The following is a 22,052-nucleotide window of genomic DNA, read 5'->3' as shown; positions in this document are numbered from 1 at the left end:
AAACAAATTGAAATAAAGGGAACATTGTTTCATTGTTGGCTAATGACGATAAAGCAAATTTAACCTTAAGCTGATATATTTGTATTTTCAAATAGTTTGTGTCTATATTATGGCTTTAAATTATTTTTAACCGCACCAAAGAAATTGAAATTTGGTAATATTTATAATTGGATGTCTCTTACGCATTGTTATAATTCACAAACTTTGAAGTTGTTTAAATTTTCACGAAGGGTCCATTGTAACCTCTTTTCAAAGCACTCAATAGAACCCACTATCAGACTCCTTACGAAAAGCATTTTTTTTCGGAATTCATAATGATAATTTTATTAGTGTAGAAGTGAATGCTTGGTAAAATCCATGTTATGCGTTCTTTACATCCGTTTGGTAATAAGGTCCAAGTAATATATTGGGTAATCCGCATAGCTGTGTAGATATCCGAATCTGGCAAGTGCTTGTATAATTCGGATATCTACACAGCTATGCGGATTACCTAATATATAACTTGGACCTTATTACCAAATGGATGTAAAGAACGCATAACATGAATTTTACCAAGCAAGCTGGATCTAAAAAAAACTTTCATATCCTTTTTCTGCAAATCCTCCTGCTACAGGATTTCTGATAAATTTATTATTTTGACTTTGACTTTCCATGTCTCACTGACTTTAGCAAATAGGGTGCATAGCTTTATAAGTATTTGCTAATATTTTCTCTCCTCTGATGAGATGGTAGACATCGAAACGCTATAGGTTAAGGAGATTAATTTTCTAAAGCATTCTTTGCCTTGCTTAGAATAATAAAAATTCTTTGATATGAAACTCAACCACTTCATTTCATTTCAATGAGTTTTTTGAAATTCATTGAATTACTTTAATATATATATATATATATATATATATATATATATATATATATATATATATAATCAAGTATCATCATTCAGTTGTGCTCTAAAATTCATATCACATGCGTCCTTGTCTTATCAAAGAACCTACTGTTCATTTATACTCCGGGCCCTTCTGTTTGTACTGTTATACTGTGATAAAACTTTTTAAAGCGCTTGTGATGCTAACTTAAGTCTAAATCGGATTGTTCCTTTCTAATGTGATGTTTTCGATTATCGATTTTGATACTTATCGGAAGCATTCAGACACAAAACATATCTAAGAACACTCCTAGACACATAAAGTATATTTGTGTGAAATTTCAAAATATCGGCCCAGCCGTTTCGGAATCCACCGAGAACGAATTCACACACACACATATAGTGCATTTTGTATATAAGTAGATAGATAGATAGATAGATAGATAGATAGATAGATAGATAGATAGATAGATAGATAGATAGGAACTTGTGGAAACTACACATAAAATTTTCCGAAAAGCGTCCATATTCTTTTAGAAGTAAAGTAATTCAGGACGTATAACATAAATAGAATGAGAAAAATGTTTTTAACAGCGAATGGTAATTTATATATCCTTCCTACTATTATATAAAAAGAAACTTTGTGGCTGCGTTCGTTCTGTGTTTGTGTCTTTGTTCTGTGTTTTTGTCTTTGTTCTGTGTTTCTGTGTTCTGTGTTTCTGTGTTTGTGTCTGTGTTGTGTTCTGTGTTCTGTGTTCTGTGTTCTGTGTTTCTGTGTTTCTGTGTTCTGTGTTTGTGTCTTTGTTCTGTGTCTTTGTGTCTGTGTTCGTCTGTGTTTGTGTCTGTGTTCGCTGTGTTCGTTCCCTATGGACCCGAAAACGGCTGGCCGATTTTTATGAAATTTCACACGAAGGTACTTTATGTGCCTGGCAGTATTCTTAGATAGGGTTTGTATCGGAATGTCTTCGATAAGTATCTATAATCGATAATCGAAATAATCCAATGAAAGTAAGATCAGACGCTTTTGACCAAAGTTAACTTCTTACATAGTCTAACATCATAAGTACATTTGACAAGTTTTATTGCCACACAAGCCAAATGGCCCAACATATAAATTCAACAGTAGGTTCTTTAATATGACAGGGCGCGTTCAAAATGAATGTTTCTATTTAGAGCACAATTGAAGCATGATACTTAACTTTTGCATTTAAAACTTTAATTCAAGCCATTATATATGAAAAAAAATAAGTTTATAAAATCAATGGAAGGTTCTTTACAGTGCAATGTAAACAAGAATGTATTGTGGACTAAGTAAGGTCAGGGAGGCATGTGAAGTTTCCTCGCAGTAGGTTCCGAACTACAGCCGACAATTAATCGATTTGATTGAAAATTTGTTCGAAAAAATGAGCGATTTCACCGATTTCGACGACAATAAGAACATGGGAGTGTGAAACATTCGTTGGTCATCATTCAATCCTGGGCAACGCCGGGTCTCTCTTCTAGTTCTTTTAAAAAACTAGTAAACAGAAAAACTTAGGAAACAAATTTTGAGTCATGTTGTTTTTCTTTTAAATAAACTTATTCGTTTTGTTTTTGTGTGTGTATTCATTCTTTAACGGACTGTTATTCTCATCTTCATAGTTGCTGTTATACCACATTTCGGCTAACTCGTCCTCTGGACTTGATCAGGTGATTAACCGCGACGGGAGAGGAATATATATATCTTCTATCTATCTATCTATCTATATATCTATAAAAACAGAGATGTGTGTGCCACAGACGATTTCTGATTGGTTAATCCAATAATCACATCTCCTAAAAAACTATGGTTCGTAGGCTCTTAACTTTACCATAAAATATTATGGCTTTATTTGTTGTCCATCTTGGAAGGGTTTAATTTTTTTTCTAACTTGTTATTTACAAATTAAAAAAAATACGAAACTTACACAATCTTACAATCAAACCTACGACATCACGGCCGCCATTCTGGTGCTAGCCGCAGACACGTACACAACACGAAAACACGAAAATCTAGCAAAAATTAATTTTCCTGAAATTTTTCAATATTTAAAAATAAATTATGCCGGCTGATAAAATTTTAAAACTTTTTTTTAAAGCTAGAAAGATAAAATTTAAAAATACTTATTTTTATGTAAAACGCGCGTTCACTCGTGGTCTTTTCATTTCGGGTTTGTATTACTGTACACATAGATTCGAAAAAGTTGTCAAAAAACAAATATATAACAAATAAATGTTATCAAAGGCAAGATAAGTTACTTTTCTACCAAACTGGATATATTTTTCGTGTTTTTATTCAATGTAACACATTTATTCAGCTCGAAAAACGGGTTTGTATTACTGTACACATAGATTCGAAGAAGTTGATAAGATACGAAACAATACAGCACGAAAACACGCGCACACACGCACACACACTCACGTCCACTACCGTCCTTGGCTACGTCACGTTGTTATGGCAACACGATAAATACACAGTAAATTTGATTTTCTTCATTTCTACGCAAATATTACGCAAATATAAATCATATAGAATATCTGTATGAATATAATTACACGTAATAGTTAAATAAAGATGATCATCGTATAAGAGAACCGAAAAAAAACTAATAGGGAATTAATTAAAAACGATAAAAAATATGCACATTAGCTAGATCCTTTGTAGATGAATGCAATTCCACGACTCATAAATAACAAAGTTGTATTTTCTTTTTAAATAAATAGAAAAAAGGGGTGTTGATAAGACTATCGGTACTTATACAGTTTAGTGACGACATTAAAAAATGGAAATATTGAAAAAAAATTTTATTGTACGTAACTGTTATAGACTGAAGTTCTCCGAAAAAAATTTCACTTCATTTGATCAAGTAGTTTTGTTTTTACAGCGAAAAACAATTATTTATCACAACGACGTCATTTTGGAAATGTACCTAGCAGAATACCTCCATTTTAGGCCAAATTTCGCAATCTAGCCTTTTTTTTCTCGCCATATTGAGATGCGCACAACACATCTGCAATTTTTTTACGTTTTTTTTTCTTTTTTTTTTTAAATCTGCAATTTTTTGCGTTTTTTTTTTTTAATAAGAATACTATTGAATATGCAAAGAAATTGAAGAATGCAAAGAATTGAAGAATTTTTATACGAGATTATTTTCGAAACATGCGCAGTTGGATACGCATGGATAACTTCGAAACTTCGTTTATTTACTTCTGTTACAAATTTTAAAAAAAAAAAAAAAAACACCCCAAAAATGGCATTTGTCTTCGCAAAAAAAAAAAAAAAATCTCATTCTGGTGGGGGAAAAAAGGGCTAGATTGGCCTAAAATGGAGGTATTCTGCTATGTACGGCAGTTACCTGCCCTTGGGGAATTCCTGGGCCTGCAATAACATTTCCAAAATGGCCACGTTGACGTAGCCGTGATAAATCATTGTTTTTCGCTGTAAAAAAAAACTACTTGATCAAATGAAGTGAAATTTTTTTTTCGGAGAACTTCAGTCTATAACAGTTACGTACAATAAAAAATTTTTTCAATATTTCCATTTTTTAATGTCGTCACTAAACTGTATAAGTACCAGACTATCAATACACACAAAAAAATATAGATTTATTTTTGGGTAAAGTTCCCCCGGGTTTTCCTTTCACTTCAGTAAATAATGGTATTTTGTTATATATATGGCGTACTATTATCCTTATATATATGATGTTTATGTTTATATATATGTAAAAGTGATAGTGTCCGTGTGTGTCTGTGCGTCTGTGTGCATTTCCCTACGCTAAAACTCTGTCAATTTTAAGCCTACAGATTCGAAATTTGATATACAGGGTACTGAGATTTGGGAAAATCGATGTGATAGGTTTTCGACAGAAATTTGGCGATTAAGTGGTCAATATTCAACAATTTGACCTTTGAGAACTCTACCAAACTCCTCCTACAATTTAGGGTCTAAACACGTGATATTTTATATATAGATTCCTTGGACATGGATCTAACTTATTAACTTTACTTGATCCCTAAACAATAAATGTTAAGAGGTTATAATAGGGGTCAAAGTTTAAAAAATTGACCTTTTTTTTTCCTCAGCATACACTTCAAAACACCTGGGCAACGCCGGGCACCGATTGCTAGTATATATATATATATATATATATATATATATATATATATATATATATATATATATATATATATATTGCGTACAGAAAGTTGTTAGTTGAGACAGATCATTGGTACCGTCGGTTTCAAGCCCGATAATAAGGCCCGTTTAAGGTATCCTTATCAAGCTCTCTTCAGCCAATATTCGTCTATCTTATAACCGGAAGTGGGAAGTATATATACCTCGCGAATTCACGTTTAAATCTCGTTTTGTTAAATCCCCCCTTTTTTATCGGATGATGTAATATCTAATTTTAAACTTTGAATTATTTAAATTTAAGATCTTATTTCGAAAATAATTTCCTTATATAAATCGATTTTGATTTGAACCCAATTTAATTTTAAAATCTCTTTTCTTGTGTATAAAAAAACTTTAAAATCTGTATTGGTATCGGTTTAAAACTTAAAAATTCGTTTAATTATATCGAATTACGTTTAAAAATTTCCAAAAATACGTTTAAAGTTTAAAAAAATATTTTTAATTATATCGAATCACGTTTAAAAATTTCGAAATACGTTTAAAAATTATTTTTTAAAATCCAAATCTTTCAAGGTTTGGGGAAGTGAGTATTTATCTATTATAAGTGATTTCACTAGTTTATTAACATTATTATATTTTTCTATAGTTTTAAATTCGAAATAGATTATAAATTAAATTTATAAAATATAATCAAAAATTTTTTTTATAAAATACATTAATTTAAAATCTATAATATAATTGCGATTAAAATCCAAGTTTACCGACTAATCATATTTGTATTTACAATTTTTTTTTTTTGGCTGAAGAGAGCTTGATAAGGATACCTTAAACGGGCCTTATTATCGGGCCTGAAACCGACGGTTCCAATGATCTGTCTCAACTAACAACTTTCTGTACACAAAATATAAATACGCTCTTACAATTTGGATTTTCCTTTTAATTGAGCACTTTGCTGGAATTCTTTTTCCAAAAAAAAACTAATCATATATATATATATATATATATATATATATATATATATATATATTTATATTTATATATAACTACTTAATTTACTCACATAAAATTAATATACGAAAGTATAGATTTATGCGTAAGCTTTAAGTGTTTACTTCAAAAGTGCTCAATACGTAGGTAGAGCTAGTAGACACCATGACAAAAATAAAACTAACACTAGCAAAAATAATAATAATAATAATAATAATAATAATAATAATAATAATAATAATAATAATAATAATAATAATAATAATAATAATAATAATAATAATAATAATAAACCAATCCCGGGCAAGAACAACCATACTATGAATAAAAAATACTAATAACGAACAAGATAGACACTGTAGACACCGCACATTTTGCCCACTTCAAAATAAATGTCTAACCAAAAGCGTAGTTTACCAGGCCAAAATATTTTTCGAAAGAAAAACCGAATAACAAGAAATATTACGTAGGTATGACTTCCTTAGACTTCAAAACTCGATACTATGACCACAAAAGTACATTCAACAATAAAAAAACAACGTATGAAGACAACACTAGCGAATAAATACTGGGAACTCAAGGAAAGTGGACATTCGCCGGTAGTCGAATGGAAAATAATAAGACAAGCTACCACGTGTAGGGACCTAGATGACCCATGTAGATTATACCTTCATGAAATATTTGCTATCCTGTACTTTAAAGAACCCCAACATCTATTAAACTGTAGAAGGAAAATAGCAAACAACTGTGTTCACAAGATAAAATTTACTCTAGGATAGCGATACAAAATAGTTTCAAAACTAACAAAAACAATAGAAAATAAACAAATAAATAAATTAAATAAACATTAATATACATAAACGATCACACATATATGTATATATATGTATATATATATGTGCATATATACGTGTGTACATATATATATATATATACTAACATAAAAAACACTAACCTAGATTTAAAACGGATCAATAATCTAAATATCCAGGCTAAATAGAGCACACACAAAGGAACAGGTCAACCAGAGGTCAAATAGGCCTTTGTCCGATAAATGCATTCTCATTGGCTGATAGGAAGGGCGCGGTGGATACTAGTAAGCTGATTGGCTAACTAAAATTTCAATAGACGAGGAGCATATAAAAACGACAAACAACCACAGAATTCGCGTATAAGCCTGAAGAATCCTAAAGTGGATGAAACGCGGAATATTCAGTGTAGCTTAAAACTTACTATATATATATATATATATATATATATATATATATATATATATATATATATATATATATATATATATTATTCGTCGTTTTTGTTCTTACTTTTTGTTTGTTTATTTTTTATTGTTTGTTTGTTTGTTTGTTTCTTTGTTTGTTTATTTTTACTGATAAGTGACTTTTTTTTTAGTAAGCACTTATCAATCGATTTAGGGTTAAAGGTTTTATTGCGGGCGAAAAAGATAAATGGAATGAACAAAACTTGATTACGGATGACGGATTGCATTCAATTCGAACATTCAAACAAACGCTATAATGTTTTTCTTCAAACTCATCCATGCAAGTTGATATGATGTCATAAAACGTCTAAAAAGAAATAAAAAGTATCAGACGTTTTTTTTTTTTTTGTAATTTCACAAGCAACCTAAATTCGCAGTAAACAAATTCAACTCGTAACCAATTCAGGAAGTAAAACTTAAAAAGAAGAAAAATGTTTTTAACAGTAGATGGAGATGTATATTCTCCTAAAACTTGTACACTTCATCGGTACATGAATGCTTTAGATGGCGACAGGTAACTTACAGAATGTAAGAAAATGGGTAATTTTAAGAGAAATGGAATGATGTAAATAATTAAACGGAGATAAAATGGATAAGAGAGACGAGGGCGAGTAGAAAAAAAGAGAGATATGAGATTATATGAGTTAATGAAATGAATATAGCTTTGCCCATTACTGTTCTTCGTGAATGCCCCATCGTCTACCCAAATGATATTTAAATTAAATTTGAACAAATTGTGACTCAATTTCTTCAACCAAAGTTAAAATAAATAAATATAAAATTCGGAATGCAAATGCTGTTTTAGATAGAAGTCATACGGGTCGATTATGGTAGTAGAAACCAGGATTGTGAGAAAGACGTTTTATGGTATGAACGCGAGCATGAGTTCACATATGCGAAGTTATAGGTGTTTCAGAACGACCATTAAAAATGACGTGATAAGAACTAATAATTCAACTTACTATCTTTTCGAAGAGTATAACTACTTCAAAAATGTAAATAAAACCCTATTTCTTTTCAATTAAAGGAGCAAAGACCAAAATTAAAAAAAAAACAACAGGTTTAATAGCAAATTAGGCAATATTTGTTTTTTTTTAATCGGTTTTCTTTAAAAAGATTTGAAGAAAAAAAAACGGAATTTAACTTACGTCGATTATAAAAAATTGATATAAATTCCAAAAAATCACTTCCCTATAAAAAATACTATTGAATGTTTAGTTCCATTCTTCATTGTTCAGAATTTATCAATATTTATATTTTAAATTCCATGTATTTTCTAAATAAAAGGATTTTTTTAAAACAAGGGTCGTAGAAGATTGCATTTTCGTAACATGTTTTGCGTCAAGCTTAAAGAGCTTCTCTTGCTACTATGATTTTATCAAATATGGATTCGTCAAAGGGACATAAGTAATGTCTCTTTTTTATTGCGTGTGTTAACCAAAATTAATATTTTTCGTCCTCTGTCGTTAAAAAGAGCACACATTAACTTATAAGTTTTTCCCCTAAAACAAAAACCCCAGTTTACCGACTTTTTCCAATTCTCTTAATAAAATACACGAGTCTTTGATTGATATGTTTTAATACTTCTTTATCGACTGATTTTTTTTAAATGTCTAAAATAAGAAAACATTGAATGGAATAGAAAAATTTGCCATCAGCGTCCAGTATTTACATGACGATATTTCCCCGACTCTATATCTGTGCCTAAATCAAAACGTGGATTCCATGAACAAAGCTTCTTTCTTAGAACTGCACGCCTGTGGAACTCTGTTCCGTCTGCCTGCTTCCCTCCGGACTACAACTAAAAACAGCTATCCTGCAGAGTACAAAATAGACTTTGTGGTTTAGTTGGGGATGCCCTTTTCTCTACCCTGCAACCTCTCTCCCAATCTTTCACGAGAAACACCCGTCTAGCTGAATCCACTGTGAAAAATTTCCCCACTCTATATCTGTGCCTAAATCAAAACGCGTATTCCATGAACAAAGCTTCTTTCTTAGAACTGCACGCCTGTGGAACTCTGTTCCGTCTGCCTGCTTCCCTCCGGACTACAACTTGGATGTCTTCAAGTCCAATGTTAACAAATTCCTTATGAACCGCCCCCTTAAGTAAACACTTCAGCAAATCTCCTCACTAACGTAATGTACTTGCAATAACCCTTATCCCCGAGTGGCTTCCGGGCCTTGATAAGTGGTGATCACTCTGTAAAAAAAATAAAAAAATAAGCATAACATGAACTTTCATTAAAAAAATCAACATGGTTTTTAAAAAACAAAAAAGGTTTTAGACTTTGGACTTTATAGGTAAATTTCCAAAAAACTATTTTTTTTTGTTGTTGTTTTAAATTATAATATTTTTTATTGATCTTTTATCTTCAATTTGTGATATATAATACTTTGGTACATAAATCAATTATTAAAATTTTAATAGACGTTTCAAAATGGGAATGGTGAATTTAAAAATAACGTTTGTCTAAAATATTATATTTGGTTTATTGGAAAGAACATAAAATTTCACCTTGACCCTGAAAATATCGTCAAAATTTAAAGTTTAAAAATTGAAAAATATTTAACTCGTAAAATTCAATTGATTTCATTACGTAAAAAAATGTCTGCATGAAGGCGCGCCGACATTTTGTAAACATTTTGTAAACATTTTGTAAACGCTGTTTTCTTTAGCTATTTACTTACATCATATGAATTCCATCTAACTATCTAAAACATTTATTTACTAATGAAGTTTGCAAGACTCTCGCTTTCCTTATTATGATCTTTAGTCCTCACATTCCATGAGCGATGTTTCTGACCAGGGGGGAAGAGTTGTTGTGTTTGGGGGGGGTCGATGATAGCATATCAGCAAAACATTAAAAGTTTCAAAACATATATGAAAAACTTGACTAAGCGCTTCTATTTTTGCCACTGATGGCAAAACGTTTCAATCACCGGAATAACTTTTTGAACGAAATGCGGACTAACGGCGGCAATTGTCATCTATTGGAACAAATTTATAATCAATTGAGATTCAATTCATATATTCACCAATCAACCACTCTGAGCCATTTCACCTAAACGGTCACTCGTTTTTAAACGTATCCAAATTATAATTCGATCGCTTGAACACACTAATGATGGTGGAGTCCTCAGAATCATTGCGCAAACAAACAGGAAATCTACAAAGACTTTTCAAAGTTACATGTCCCTCTTCTCAACATGCAAAAACCTTTTTTAAATCAAACCAAAAAGTTCGACTGAAGCTCTTTGAAAGAAATAATTCGCTGAAGAACAATAAATGTCGGGCCCTAAATGTGCAGAAAACATTGGTATGTAAATATGAAACCAAGTTCATTGTAAGTGGTTAACATAACTATATATGAATTGTTTCTGTAGGGTCTTGCATATACGGCATAATTCACCTTGACACACGGGTTCCTGCCAGATCACCGAAGTTAAGTAACGTTGAATCTGATCAGTACTAAAATGATCACACATTCCATGTGTTCTGTATGTATTCTTGATTTATCTCTGCATCGTTTCCATGCCATTGAACACAAGCAGTGCCAATTCAAAAGAGGTGTGGTTAGGGATTGCGCAACTCTTGCCTCACAATTACACGCGCAGCTATCCTTACAGGGCGTATCTATTATCTCTTGAGACTGAACGGAAGCATGGAATCGTAGTGGCTGGCATGGTTATATTAATGTTGAATATATACGGTTTCGTACTACTTGGCTTCTTCAGACTATTAATCCCATCTTGAGTGCTATTTTCACAATCTTCATCTAAATAAATTCAGAAACATAATATATATTTTTTATTCCCCTCTTCATTCCTTCTTTATATATAGTAATGAAATGTTTGTTTATTATTTTTATTTATTATTAACAAGACGTATTGCCACTGAAGTGTAAGGTAATACTGTAGTAATGATCAGATTTATAAGGACAACTTGACTGAAGAGTTCAACAGCAAGATGTTTGTTCACATCACATGTACATTATTCATGTTATTTCTGCCAATGAAAAAGGAACGGGGGTGAAATTTCCAAAACCGAGTGATCCAATAAAAGACACGAATAATATTCTAAATATTTCGGCATCTAGAAACATCAAAATTTAACGCGTGTGAGATAGCAACGATTTGGAAGTATTTACATTTAGGAAGTATGCAAAAAATTGCAATGAATGCAAAATTACTTAGATAAAAAAAAAAACGCGCACGTGTCTGCGTATCTTGTATGGTTCGTCTGCTGAATAATAGAAAAATAAATAAAGTGACGACAGCTGGTTGATTTTATCTTCGACGGTCGCGCAAACTAACACGAATTTTCGCCGATAGTATACAAATTAAACCGGCTGCATATAAGCAAGCTGTTCGGTTTTTAGGAAGCCGAGCTATGCGTACCTACTACGTTGAAGCATGACATATTATTTAAAGCTGAGCGAACATAGTGAAATTGAGGTGTGGTGCAAAGTGCGGCATCAGTGAAAAGTGGGTGCTGTCAGTTTATTTAAAACACAGAAGACAAAACTAAGAAGTTTATCAGAGCACATTCTGTTGAAGTAGAATCATCTTGGTGATACAAGCATGGGCCGATACGACAGGAGTTTGAGTTTGTCAAACATCAGGTTACAACTTCATTTATGTAATCATATCCAAGAGTTTTATGCATTAATTTATAAAAAAAAGGTATCAGTGCTGTTTAGCGAAATATGTATTATCGATATTATCTTTGGCGACATGTATCACACGAGTAAATATTTAACGTTGTGTTTATAGTATCAGCGTGTAGGTAAATGAGTAGTAAGGTCTCTAAGCAAATTGAGCACATTGATTGAAACCCGTTATAGACATAAATCTTTGCAAAAATGTAGCAGTAGGACTTAAATATAAGAAAGGCCGAAACATTGTATGCATGCTAATAAACAACCAGTCGCTATGGGAATTATTCGAATTTGCTTATGTGTTACGCGGTTGTTTTTACACAGGAATATGAAGATTGCAAAATTTTATTAAGAGAAAATTGTAAATAGATTTTAGAAATGCAGTCGTTGTGCCTGTTATTATACTATCCAAGTAAGTATTGTAAGAAAATAATTCATTTATTTATGGAAGGTCTCTGAAATTAAAAGTTGCTGTAGTCCTATTTAGGAAAACAAACATCATGACAAAAGCAAAACTGCTTATATCAATGAATGAAAACAATGCTGTAATTAGTTCCGCGAGAATGAAAAACAGTATAAGTAATTTTATAATATACAAGTAAATATAAAAATAAATACTTTAATAGTTCCTTTATACAAGAGAGTAAATTTAGGTTTCTCATTTCATTATTAATACAAATCGTGAAAAAGTCAAGTGTAAACAAAGACAAACAAACAAACAAACAAACAAATAACAATTACAAAAATTACCTTGTTTTTGTGAGAAAATGAAAAATAGTCCCTTAACAAATAACTAACAAATTCAATTTTTTTTTTTTTTTTTTACCATTTTCGGTCAAAGATAGAACGGGATTATCATATTCCTTTTATTTATAGAAAGAAAAAAGATGACGAGCGACACCGAACCAGAAGGAATCAGGGACGTTTAGTAGATTGAGGAAGATTAAAGTCTAAACTCAATAATATTTAGATTCTATGTCATCTGTTGTATTTTTGACTATTGACAACTGGTAATGTATGAGTACTTTATTATTATCTTCAATATGAAATACTTTGCATGCTGTAAAATTTCCCTTTTTTATTGATTTTCTGTCTTGCACCTTAGTTCATTTCAGATTTTAAAAAAAACAGCGAAAATATGTCGGCAGATTATGAGAATACTAATAAAAGGTTGCTGATCATCAACGTCGATACCGGAATTGACGATGCTCAGGCTATTATGATGGCATTGGCTGATCCCGACGTGAAAATATTAGCTATATGTCTTTCTCATGGGAATTCTACCATTAAGAACACAGCAATAAATACATTGAAACTATTAACAGCAATACAACGAACAGATGTAAGTATGAACTATATATTGACATATTTATAATCATGAGAGACTATAGCATTATGCGAGGAATGCTGCGATACCACGACATGTTCTGAAACGAAAAATCTTCACACAAACATCCAAGATATATATATATGGGGGGGTATAGGAAAAATATGCATATTCAATTATATTTCATCCTTTAATTTATGAAGTTCGATGTAATTACAGAGAATATACAAATAATTGACAACAAATGTTTATTCCAACTTCCAAGATGTAATCCATCTTATCGTTTATTTCTTTCAGTATGTTAAAATGTCCAATTCTTAACAGAACCTGCTTCGTAGCACAGACTCATTCATATAATTATTATTTTATTTTTTTAATATTCATCAGAAAAATAAGAACTCATCAACTTTAAAAGAAAATAAAAGAATTCTATATATATATATATATATATATATATATATATATATATATATATATATATATATATATATATATATATATATATATATATATATATATATATATATACGGCATAATCACGTTTGAAACACCAGTTTCCATTACATCACCGAAGTTAAGCAACAATGAACCTGGTGGTACCAAATGGGTGACCATTTGTGGCTTCCAGGTGCTGTATAATCTCCGCTTATCTCGGCATTGTTTCCAGTCGTATTGGAGTTATTCTTGCCACTGGACTCAAGCAGTGCCGATTCAGGAGAGGATTCTAACCTCCTTTGTGTGTGTGTGTGTGTGTGTGTGTGTGTGTGTGTGTGTGTGTGTGTGTGTGTGTGTGTGTGTGTGTGTTACGATTCCAATATCGTTCCTAATTCCGATTCCGAAATAAATTCCTGATTCCGATACAGCTACCGATTCTGATTCTGTATAAATCTCTAAATATTTAACTATAAAATTGCTACTTTCTCTTGATTACCGTAAAGACATATTAAATGTGCATATAACGTAAAAAAGCACACTTATAGGGGGGGGTGATCTATAGATTTTAGTTTTACTGGTAGTTTAAAATCAATAAATATTTATTATTTCATTATTACTATCGGTGGAAGGTTTTGTTTTAAACAAAATCAAATAAAAAAGATAATTAAAAGAATCGTTTTAGGCATCGGGTATACGCACTGTTTTTTTTTCAATTCCAAAATATTCCGCATTTTTCCGATTCCCAATTTCGATTAATCGTCTCAACACTAACATATATATGAACTTAACTATATTTATATATCTTACTCTTAAACTAAATTGTTGATTCTGCATAAAACAAAATTAAAGTAAATATAGCCCACATTTGGACTGTTATCTTGATTCTTATCTTTGAGGGGGGGCATAAAACTAGTGCAAAACTATTCTGTTGGGAAAATAAATTCTACTTTACTTGGATTGTATAATTAAAATATATAATAGTTTATATGTGGGAATAACAACAGAACACTTCACTTCAGTAATAACTTAGCACGCAAGTAAGTGCCTTTATTCAGGTCGCCATGACAGTTACCTTCACCCGGAGAGTTCCCAATGCGAAGTTAGTGAGTTCCTATCAAGGGCACATAACTCGGGTATTATGTTAACATGTACCTTTTTTTTATTTAAAAAAAAAAAAAGAAAGAGAGATGTCATACGAGTTGGAAGTCCTTAAATCTAGCCGGCACTCGTTTGTTACGGACGGGTCTAGACCTAGTTTCTAGTTCTTTGTCTTCTATTGTCTCTGTCATTTTCAGATGTTTCTTCCCTACTAGTGTTTCTGGTGTGGTAAGCGGTGTTGGCGTTATTTGTTTGAGGGTATTGACTTTCTAGGGGTATTGGTTTGGGTATGATAGGCAACTGTGGGACATGGTTGTCCATCTTGTTGTTTGGTAAGGCGTCTGGTAAGTTGTCGTAATGGGCCAGGTTACTTGTATTTGTGTTTATCCTGCGGAGGTAGCGGCGGTTTCTTCTACTGCCATCAAATAATATACGATACTGTTTGGGGGGGGGGTCTCAACAACTGTGCCAGTGTTGTCCCAATGCTAAAGTTTGTGTCTATGTTGATTTTGAATAGACACATATTCCCCAACACTTAATGGGTCGAGCAGTTGCCTGTTCTCAGCGTGCTGGTGTTATTTATGAACTGCTGGTTGATTGCTCTCTAACGCATGTCGGATAGTTCCAACCACTCGTGGCGGAATTTTGTAGGGTTCATAAGTGGTCATTCAAGGGATGAGCGAGTAAAAGTTCTGCTGGTGATGGACTTATGTCGGGTGGTGGTGTATTGCAATGTAGCAGAAGTGCTTTTGCCACTTCGTCCGTATCCAGTGATCCACCGGGGCTAATGTTTGTTGTGAGTATCCGCTTCATGTGCTTGACAGCTGCCTCAGCTCTGCCATTGCTTTGAGGATAATACGCTGAGGATACTAGCAGAGATATACCCCATGTCTTTAGAAATGTCATTCACTCACGGGAGTTGTACGGGAATCCACCATCGCATAACTCTCAAAGTACCTGCGTAAAATATTGCACACTGTGGAGACACCGGCATCCCGGTACACTGAAGCTATCTCTGTTGGACCTGAATACCTATCAGCATATATTATATTTTTTCGTCCAGCCATGTTGAAGATATCTTTGATTGTTGACTGGAAGGGGCACCCTAGGTGGACAAGTGGGAGTATGAGTTCTTTATGGTTTGATAGGGCAATATTGTTTCAGTGTTTGCATTGGTTACGTCTTTCTTGCAATTGTACACCCATACCAGATCAAAACAAACGTTGTCCAGCGTTGCTTCTCATGCTATTGATCTCTTGGTGGTCAATATGAAGCTGGTCAGTGAGTTCACGACGTAGCATCTTGGGAATTAATACGCTGCCTTCCTTAAATACTAGAGATTGAACAGTGTAAAATTCATTCAGCATATTTCAGAACTCTTTAAGGTTTGGATCCAGATGATCTTTATGTTCAGGGAACCCATTTTCTATCGTATCTACGAGGCTCAAGTATTGGTGATCTACCTTAGCCTCTCACTGTATACGTGCATTTTGATAGGTGATGCTTCCTGGTTGTACCGAGACTCTATTCCAGCTGGCCGGAAGTGGCTCGATGTTCTGGCCATATATTTTAGCAAACAAGCGTTCGGTTATGTCGCTTAGTTTTGGCAGGGAATTAATCTTTGTCAAAATTTTGCTTTGGTGGGAGATGTCCGTAAGCCAGCAATGATCTGGGATCTGATCATATCCTCAGAGAATGAGATTGTACATCGTTGGTTACTGCAACCACATTGTCCTTCGAAAGCACAGAGCATCGCTTGCAACTTCAATCGGGAAATGAAAGATGTTATAGTTGCCACATCATCTTGCTTCATGACGAAAAATTGTTGCCAGTACATCTCAGGTTGATGGACCAATGAAATTAAACAGCATTTCATTGATAGACGAACTACATGCGTCTTTGAAGATGATCCTTTTATTGTCTGGCGAGTCTGGTTCTATGACTGGGCGGTCGGGTTTTACGTGTAGATAGCGCAAAAATGGTGTGGACGCGTGTTGCTCGGTAGGTAATAAACGCACCATGAGTTGTGTCCTTTGCTCTTGCATGGCGAGTTGCTGCTGTTGCTGCTGCTGTTGCATCATGAACGCTACCGGGTCAATTCCGGTCTGTTTTGATGGAAATTCGCGTGGGTTAGACATATTAAGTAGTTGTTATGTCAAAATGTGTAAAATGTATGAGGCGTTAACAATTTGGGGGTGAATGTGATTGTGAAGGTTTAAAAAGTATTCAGACTCACTCACATGCGTCCGTTGTCTTCTTTTAATTTTCTCCGTTCTTGACTTGGGCTGGGCTGTTCTATATACGGTTTATTTAAATATTTCTTACATTCCACTCGTGACACCATGCATAATTAAAATATGTAATATATCTATATATCTATGAAAGTGAAAGTGTCCGTCTGTGTGTCTGTGTATATTTCCCTACACAATAACTCTGTCAATTTTCACTCAGCAGACTTGAAATTTGATGTACAGGGTACTGAGATTTGGAAAAATCTTTGTAATCGGTTTTCGGCCAGAAATTTGGATTTTTAAGGGGTCAAGGTTCAACGATTTGACCTTTGAGAACTCTACCAAACTCCTCCGCCAATTTTGAGTCTAAACACTTGAAATTTTAGTTATAGGTTCTTTGGACAAGGATCTTACTTAATATCTTGCTTTGAGGTTAACACAATAAATGTTAAGGGGTCATAAAAAATTTGACCGTTCGGTCTCTACCAAATTACTCAGGCCATTTCTGGTCTAAACATTTGAAATTATACATAAATAGTATTCAGAGTTAGAGCAAGCGTTTTAATCGGTTTAGGTCGAAAATTTGAGTTACCAAAATATAAATCTATGTATGTATGTATGTATGTATGTATGTATTTTTTTTTACATGTCTGCCTTATACTTTCGACAGCTGCGACAGATTTTTACTAGATTAGTACCGTTTTGAAGCTCGACTTTTCAGACGACAAATATCGAAAACTTGGCTAAAAATATTAATATCTTCATCTTCAACTGGGCACTTTTCTATGGGGGGGCGCTTTTTCGCCGATATTTTTGAAAGTCATCCTCTCATTTCGATTGTCTAGCCTTAATTAAAACCTACGTCACTTCCGGTTTGGCGGTGATCGTAACAGCAAAGAAGTCACGTTTTCCCCGTTCTTTTCCTCCTTTGCGGCACGGGTTCGAGCCTGCCTTCCTACTACCACTTTTTTTTTTTTTTGCTCAACACATACCTCCAAGCACCCGGGCAACGCCGGGCTGAAATGCTAGTATTTTACATGTGGAAATAACAACAGGACTCTTCATTTCAGTAGTAACTTAGCACGCAAGTAAGTGCCTTTATTCAGGTCGCCATGACAGTTACCTTCACCCGGGGAGTTCCCAATACCAAGGTAGTGAGTTCCTATCAAGGGCACATAACTCTGGTATTATGTTAACAGGGATGTGCATTCTTCTATTTTTAATTATATATATATATATATATATATATATATATATATATATATATATATATATATATACATTTTCGGAGAAACACATGCAGTGGAGGTACTGCATGGCAGAATATTATGGTAAAAATTTTACTTTTTATGTGTTCACAATTCAAATGTTCAAAAGAAAAGCAAGTTGGCAACATGGCATAAATTATATTAAAATAATGTTTTTAATTTGCTTCAAATATTTTGCTCGTTTTTAAATATTAGTATTATTCTTGATTCATATATATGTGTGTGTGTGTGTGTTTGTATGTGTGTGTGTGCGCGCGCGAGTGCGCGAGTGCGCGCGTTCGTACGTGTGTGTGCGTTCACCGACGATTCCATATAGGGATTGAAACTCGGAAACCTCGTTACAGCATAAATGCCATAAATATTTTCTCATAACATACTATTTATATACGTGTGTGCGCGCGCATGTGTGTGGGCGCGCGTGGGCGTGTGTGCGTGAGAGTATAAGAAGGTCATAGGGATAGAGGAAACCGGATGTTGAAGTGATGTGACGTATAAACAAAAAATAGATAAATGAACGAAGGCATTGTAGGGTTTTTTTTTTAATTTAATTAATCCCAAATGCAAATCAGTAAATATGAACTTATTGTTTATCATAACAGGGATTATGGACGTCTGTAATATTTCGAGAATATCATCTCTTTTTATTTATTTATTTATTTAGTTAGTTAGTTAGTTAGTTAGTTAGTTAGTTATTTGCTCATGTCTGACGATTCCCTGCTGGAACGAAAGGAAAAAGCCTATATAAATATTTTTTCATAATATATATATATATATATATATATATATATATATATGTATATATATATATATGTATATATATATATTATTATTATTATTATTATTACATTTTCACCCCAAATAAGGCATATTGTTACTTCGATGTGGAGGACTTCTATCAGGGACCTAAGTTGCAGGGGTACTATGTAGGGAGTTTAGCAGCAAGATTCACATTACACTTGAACTTCTGCAGTTGGGGAAGCAGGAAACCGGAAGAGAATTCAAAATCTTGCCGTTCTGAGAAAGAAGCTATTAGAGTAAAAGGCTTTCTTACATTTAGGGATCTCAACTGTGTAGGGATGCGACTTCGGTGCTTGTCGGGTTTGTTGGGAGTAGTTTCGTCGAGGGGGTATAAGTGTTTGTAGTTCGTCAGAGCATCCACCATTAAAATACTTGTAAAACAGGCAGAGGGATACAACATTTCCTCGGTGGGACAGGGGATGAAGTTTAGATTACAGTTCAGGACCTATTAGGTTGGCGACTCTCTTTTAGACCCTGTCCAGAAGTGAGAGACTAGTAGCAGATGCACCAGCCCAAATGTGACAGCAGTACTCCATACATGGGCGAATGGTGGCTTTATAGAGGTACAAGATACTTTCAGACGCAAGTAACTTCCTAGCACGATAGAAAGAGCCCACTTCTTTGCAGCAGCCTTAGCAATGATCTCTATATATCTAGTCCAATTCATGTTTCCTGTGAACGTTAAGCCAAGGAGCTTGAACGAAGTGTTCTCTGGTAAAATATATCTAACCATAGCTATTCCTGGTTGGTAAGGTTTAATGTAATTATTAAAGGAAACAAGCTTTGTCTTGGCAGCGTTGAACGTTACCATCCATTTATTACCCCATTCCACTACAGATCTTCCTCTAGGGTTTCGGCCATTACCTTAGATATGTGCTCATTAGTTTTCCTCACGTGCCTGCTATAGAGCGTGGTGTCGTCGGCAAATATACCCATCTCAGAGACAATTTTATCAGGTAAGTCATTTATGAATATCAGAAAAAATAAAGGTCCGAGGATCGATCCCTAAGGTACACCCGCATTATATCAATTTTTTTTGGACGTACGCCCATCGAGGACAACCTGGATTCTTCTCTCATTTAAGAAGGATCTAATTATAAGCATTCGGCCAGTAATACAATAGGATTTTATTTTCATAAGCAGACCATCGTGCCATACCCTGCCAAAAGCCTTAGATATATCTAGGGCTACTGCCCTCTCCTCCCCTACCTTATCCAGTGCTTGGTATAAACGTTCAGAGATTACAGTTAGAATATCTGCAGTAGAACGGGCTTGCCTAAATCCATATTGGTGGTCTGACAGAAGTTTAGCAGCTGTAAGGTGGTGGACTAGAGCTTGATTAATTAAGGACTCAAATGTTTTGGCGAAAAGAGGGAGAAGGCTAATTGAGCGATAGTTTAATGGGTCAGTTCTTTCGCCATCATCTAGCGCGGTTTCTGTCCGCAGAGGAAAATCAGGGAGGGAATGGCCTGCTGGGTCCAAAGTAGAGTTTGAGGCAAAGTGACGGGCAAGCATGTAAGCTTGCTCAGTTGCTGTGAAAACAACCTCGTGATAGTTTGATAGTGGGGGTATTGTCGATTGCTCATTATTTACTTCACTGTTGTGGATTTTTTTTTACACAGTGATCACCACTTATCAAGGCCCGGAAGCCACTCAGGGATAAGGGTTATTGCAAGTGCATTACGTTAGTGTGGAGATTTGATGAAGTGTTTACTTAAGGGGGCGGTTCATTAGGAATTGTCAACGTTGGACTTGAAGACATACAAGTTGTAGTCAGGTGGGAAGCAGGCAGACGGAACAGAGTTCCACAGGCGTGCAGTTCTAAGAAAGAAGCTTTGTTCATGGAATCCCCATTTTGATTTAGGCACAGATTTAGAGTGGGGGAATTTTTTCACAGTGGATTCAGCTAGACGGGTGTTTTTCGCGAAAGATTGGCGAGGGGGGACCAGAGATTGGAGTTCAGACGAGCACCTGCTATGGAAATAAAGATAAAACAAGGATAGGCTCGCAACATCTCTTCTGTGGGAAAGAGGTTGCAGGGTAGAGAAAAGGGCATCCCCCACTAAGCCACGAAGTCTATTTTGTACTCTGTCAAGGCAGGATAGGCTATTTTTAGCAGCTCCTTCCAGATATGGCAGCAGTATTCCATCCTTGGACGTACTTGGCTTTTATATAGATAGAGAATTGCATCAGTAGTGAGATATCTTCTGTAGCGGTAGAAGGATCCCACCATTTTCCCAGCGACCTTGGTAACAGACTTGATGTACGTGTTCCATTTCAGATCAGGAGTAAAGGTCAAACCCAGAAGCTTGTCAAAACACGGGGCCTCACCCAGACGAGAGCCATCCATCACAATTGATGCCAGATGGGGATCAGAGCGTTGATGATGTAAGGATAGGAGTTTGGTTTTGGATGCATTAAAGGTAACCAGCCACGTCTTCCTCCACTGAACCACGCGCTCGAGATCAGAGGAGAGAGAATCAGAGAGAACTTTGTCATTTACAGCCTTTGATGTGTTGCCGTATATGGTCGTGTCATCAGCATAGATGTCAACGAATGATTTAAGTATGTGTTTAGGGAGGTCATTGATGTAGAACAGGAAGAGAGTTGGGCCCAGGATTGACCCCTGAGGGACTCCAGCATCTATATTGCAGGCCTCCGATTTTTGTCCATCGACCACTACTCTTATGAGCCTATCAGAGAGAAATGATTTAATGATTGAGAAAACATTTCCAGTTATACCGTAGCTGGAAATCTTGTGAAGTAGGTCCTTATGACATACCTTGTCGAAGGCCTTTGATATGTCAAGAGCAATTGCCCTAGAAAGGAAGCCTTTGTCAAGAGATTCACTGATCCTGTGGGATATAACCGTCAGCACATCTGCGGTAGATCTTGCAGAGCGGAAACCATATTGTGTGTCACTAAGAAGGTTGTTCCTGCTGAGGTGGTTGACTAT

At 34.4% G+C, this 22,052-nt stretch overlaps 1 protein-coding gene across 1 annotated transcript in view; it reads left to right on the top strand.

The window, feature by feature from the left end:
- The window catches only part of LOC145283586 (nucleoside hydrolase-like), a 50,495-nt gene that overhangs the window by 1,231 nt on the left and 27,212 nt on the right, over window positions 1–22,052 (top strand). The window contains exon 2 of the mRNA XM_080132511.1: window positions 13,045–13,281. Within this exon, the coding sequence (XP_079988637.1) occupies window positions 13,078–13,281 (204 nt within the window). The 5' untranslated portion in view covers window positions 13,045–13,077. The remainder of the gene's footprint in view (window positions 1–13,044; window positions 13,282–22,052) is intronic.

This window comes from Euprymna scolopes, chromosome 8 (genome assembly GCF_053919585.1).
Source record: "Euprymna scolopes isolate OS-2025 chromosome 8, ASM5391958v1, whole genome shotgun sequence".
NCBI classification, from domain to species: domain Eukaryota; kingdom Metazoa; phylum Mollusca; class Cephalopoda; order Sepiida; family Sepiolidae; genus Euprymna; species Euprymna scolopes.
The sequence above is the reverse complement of the archived record's forward strand: the minus strand, read 5'-3'. Positions and strand labels throughout refer to the sequence as shown.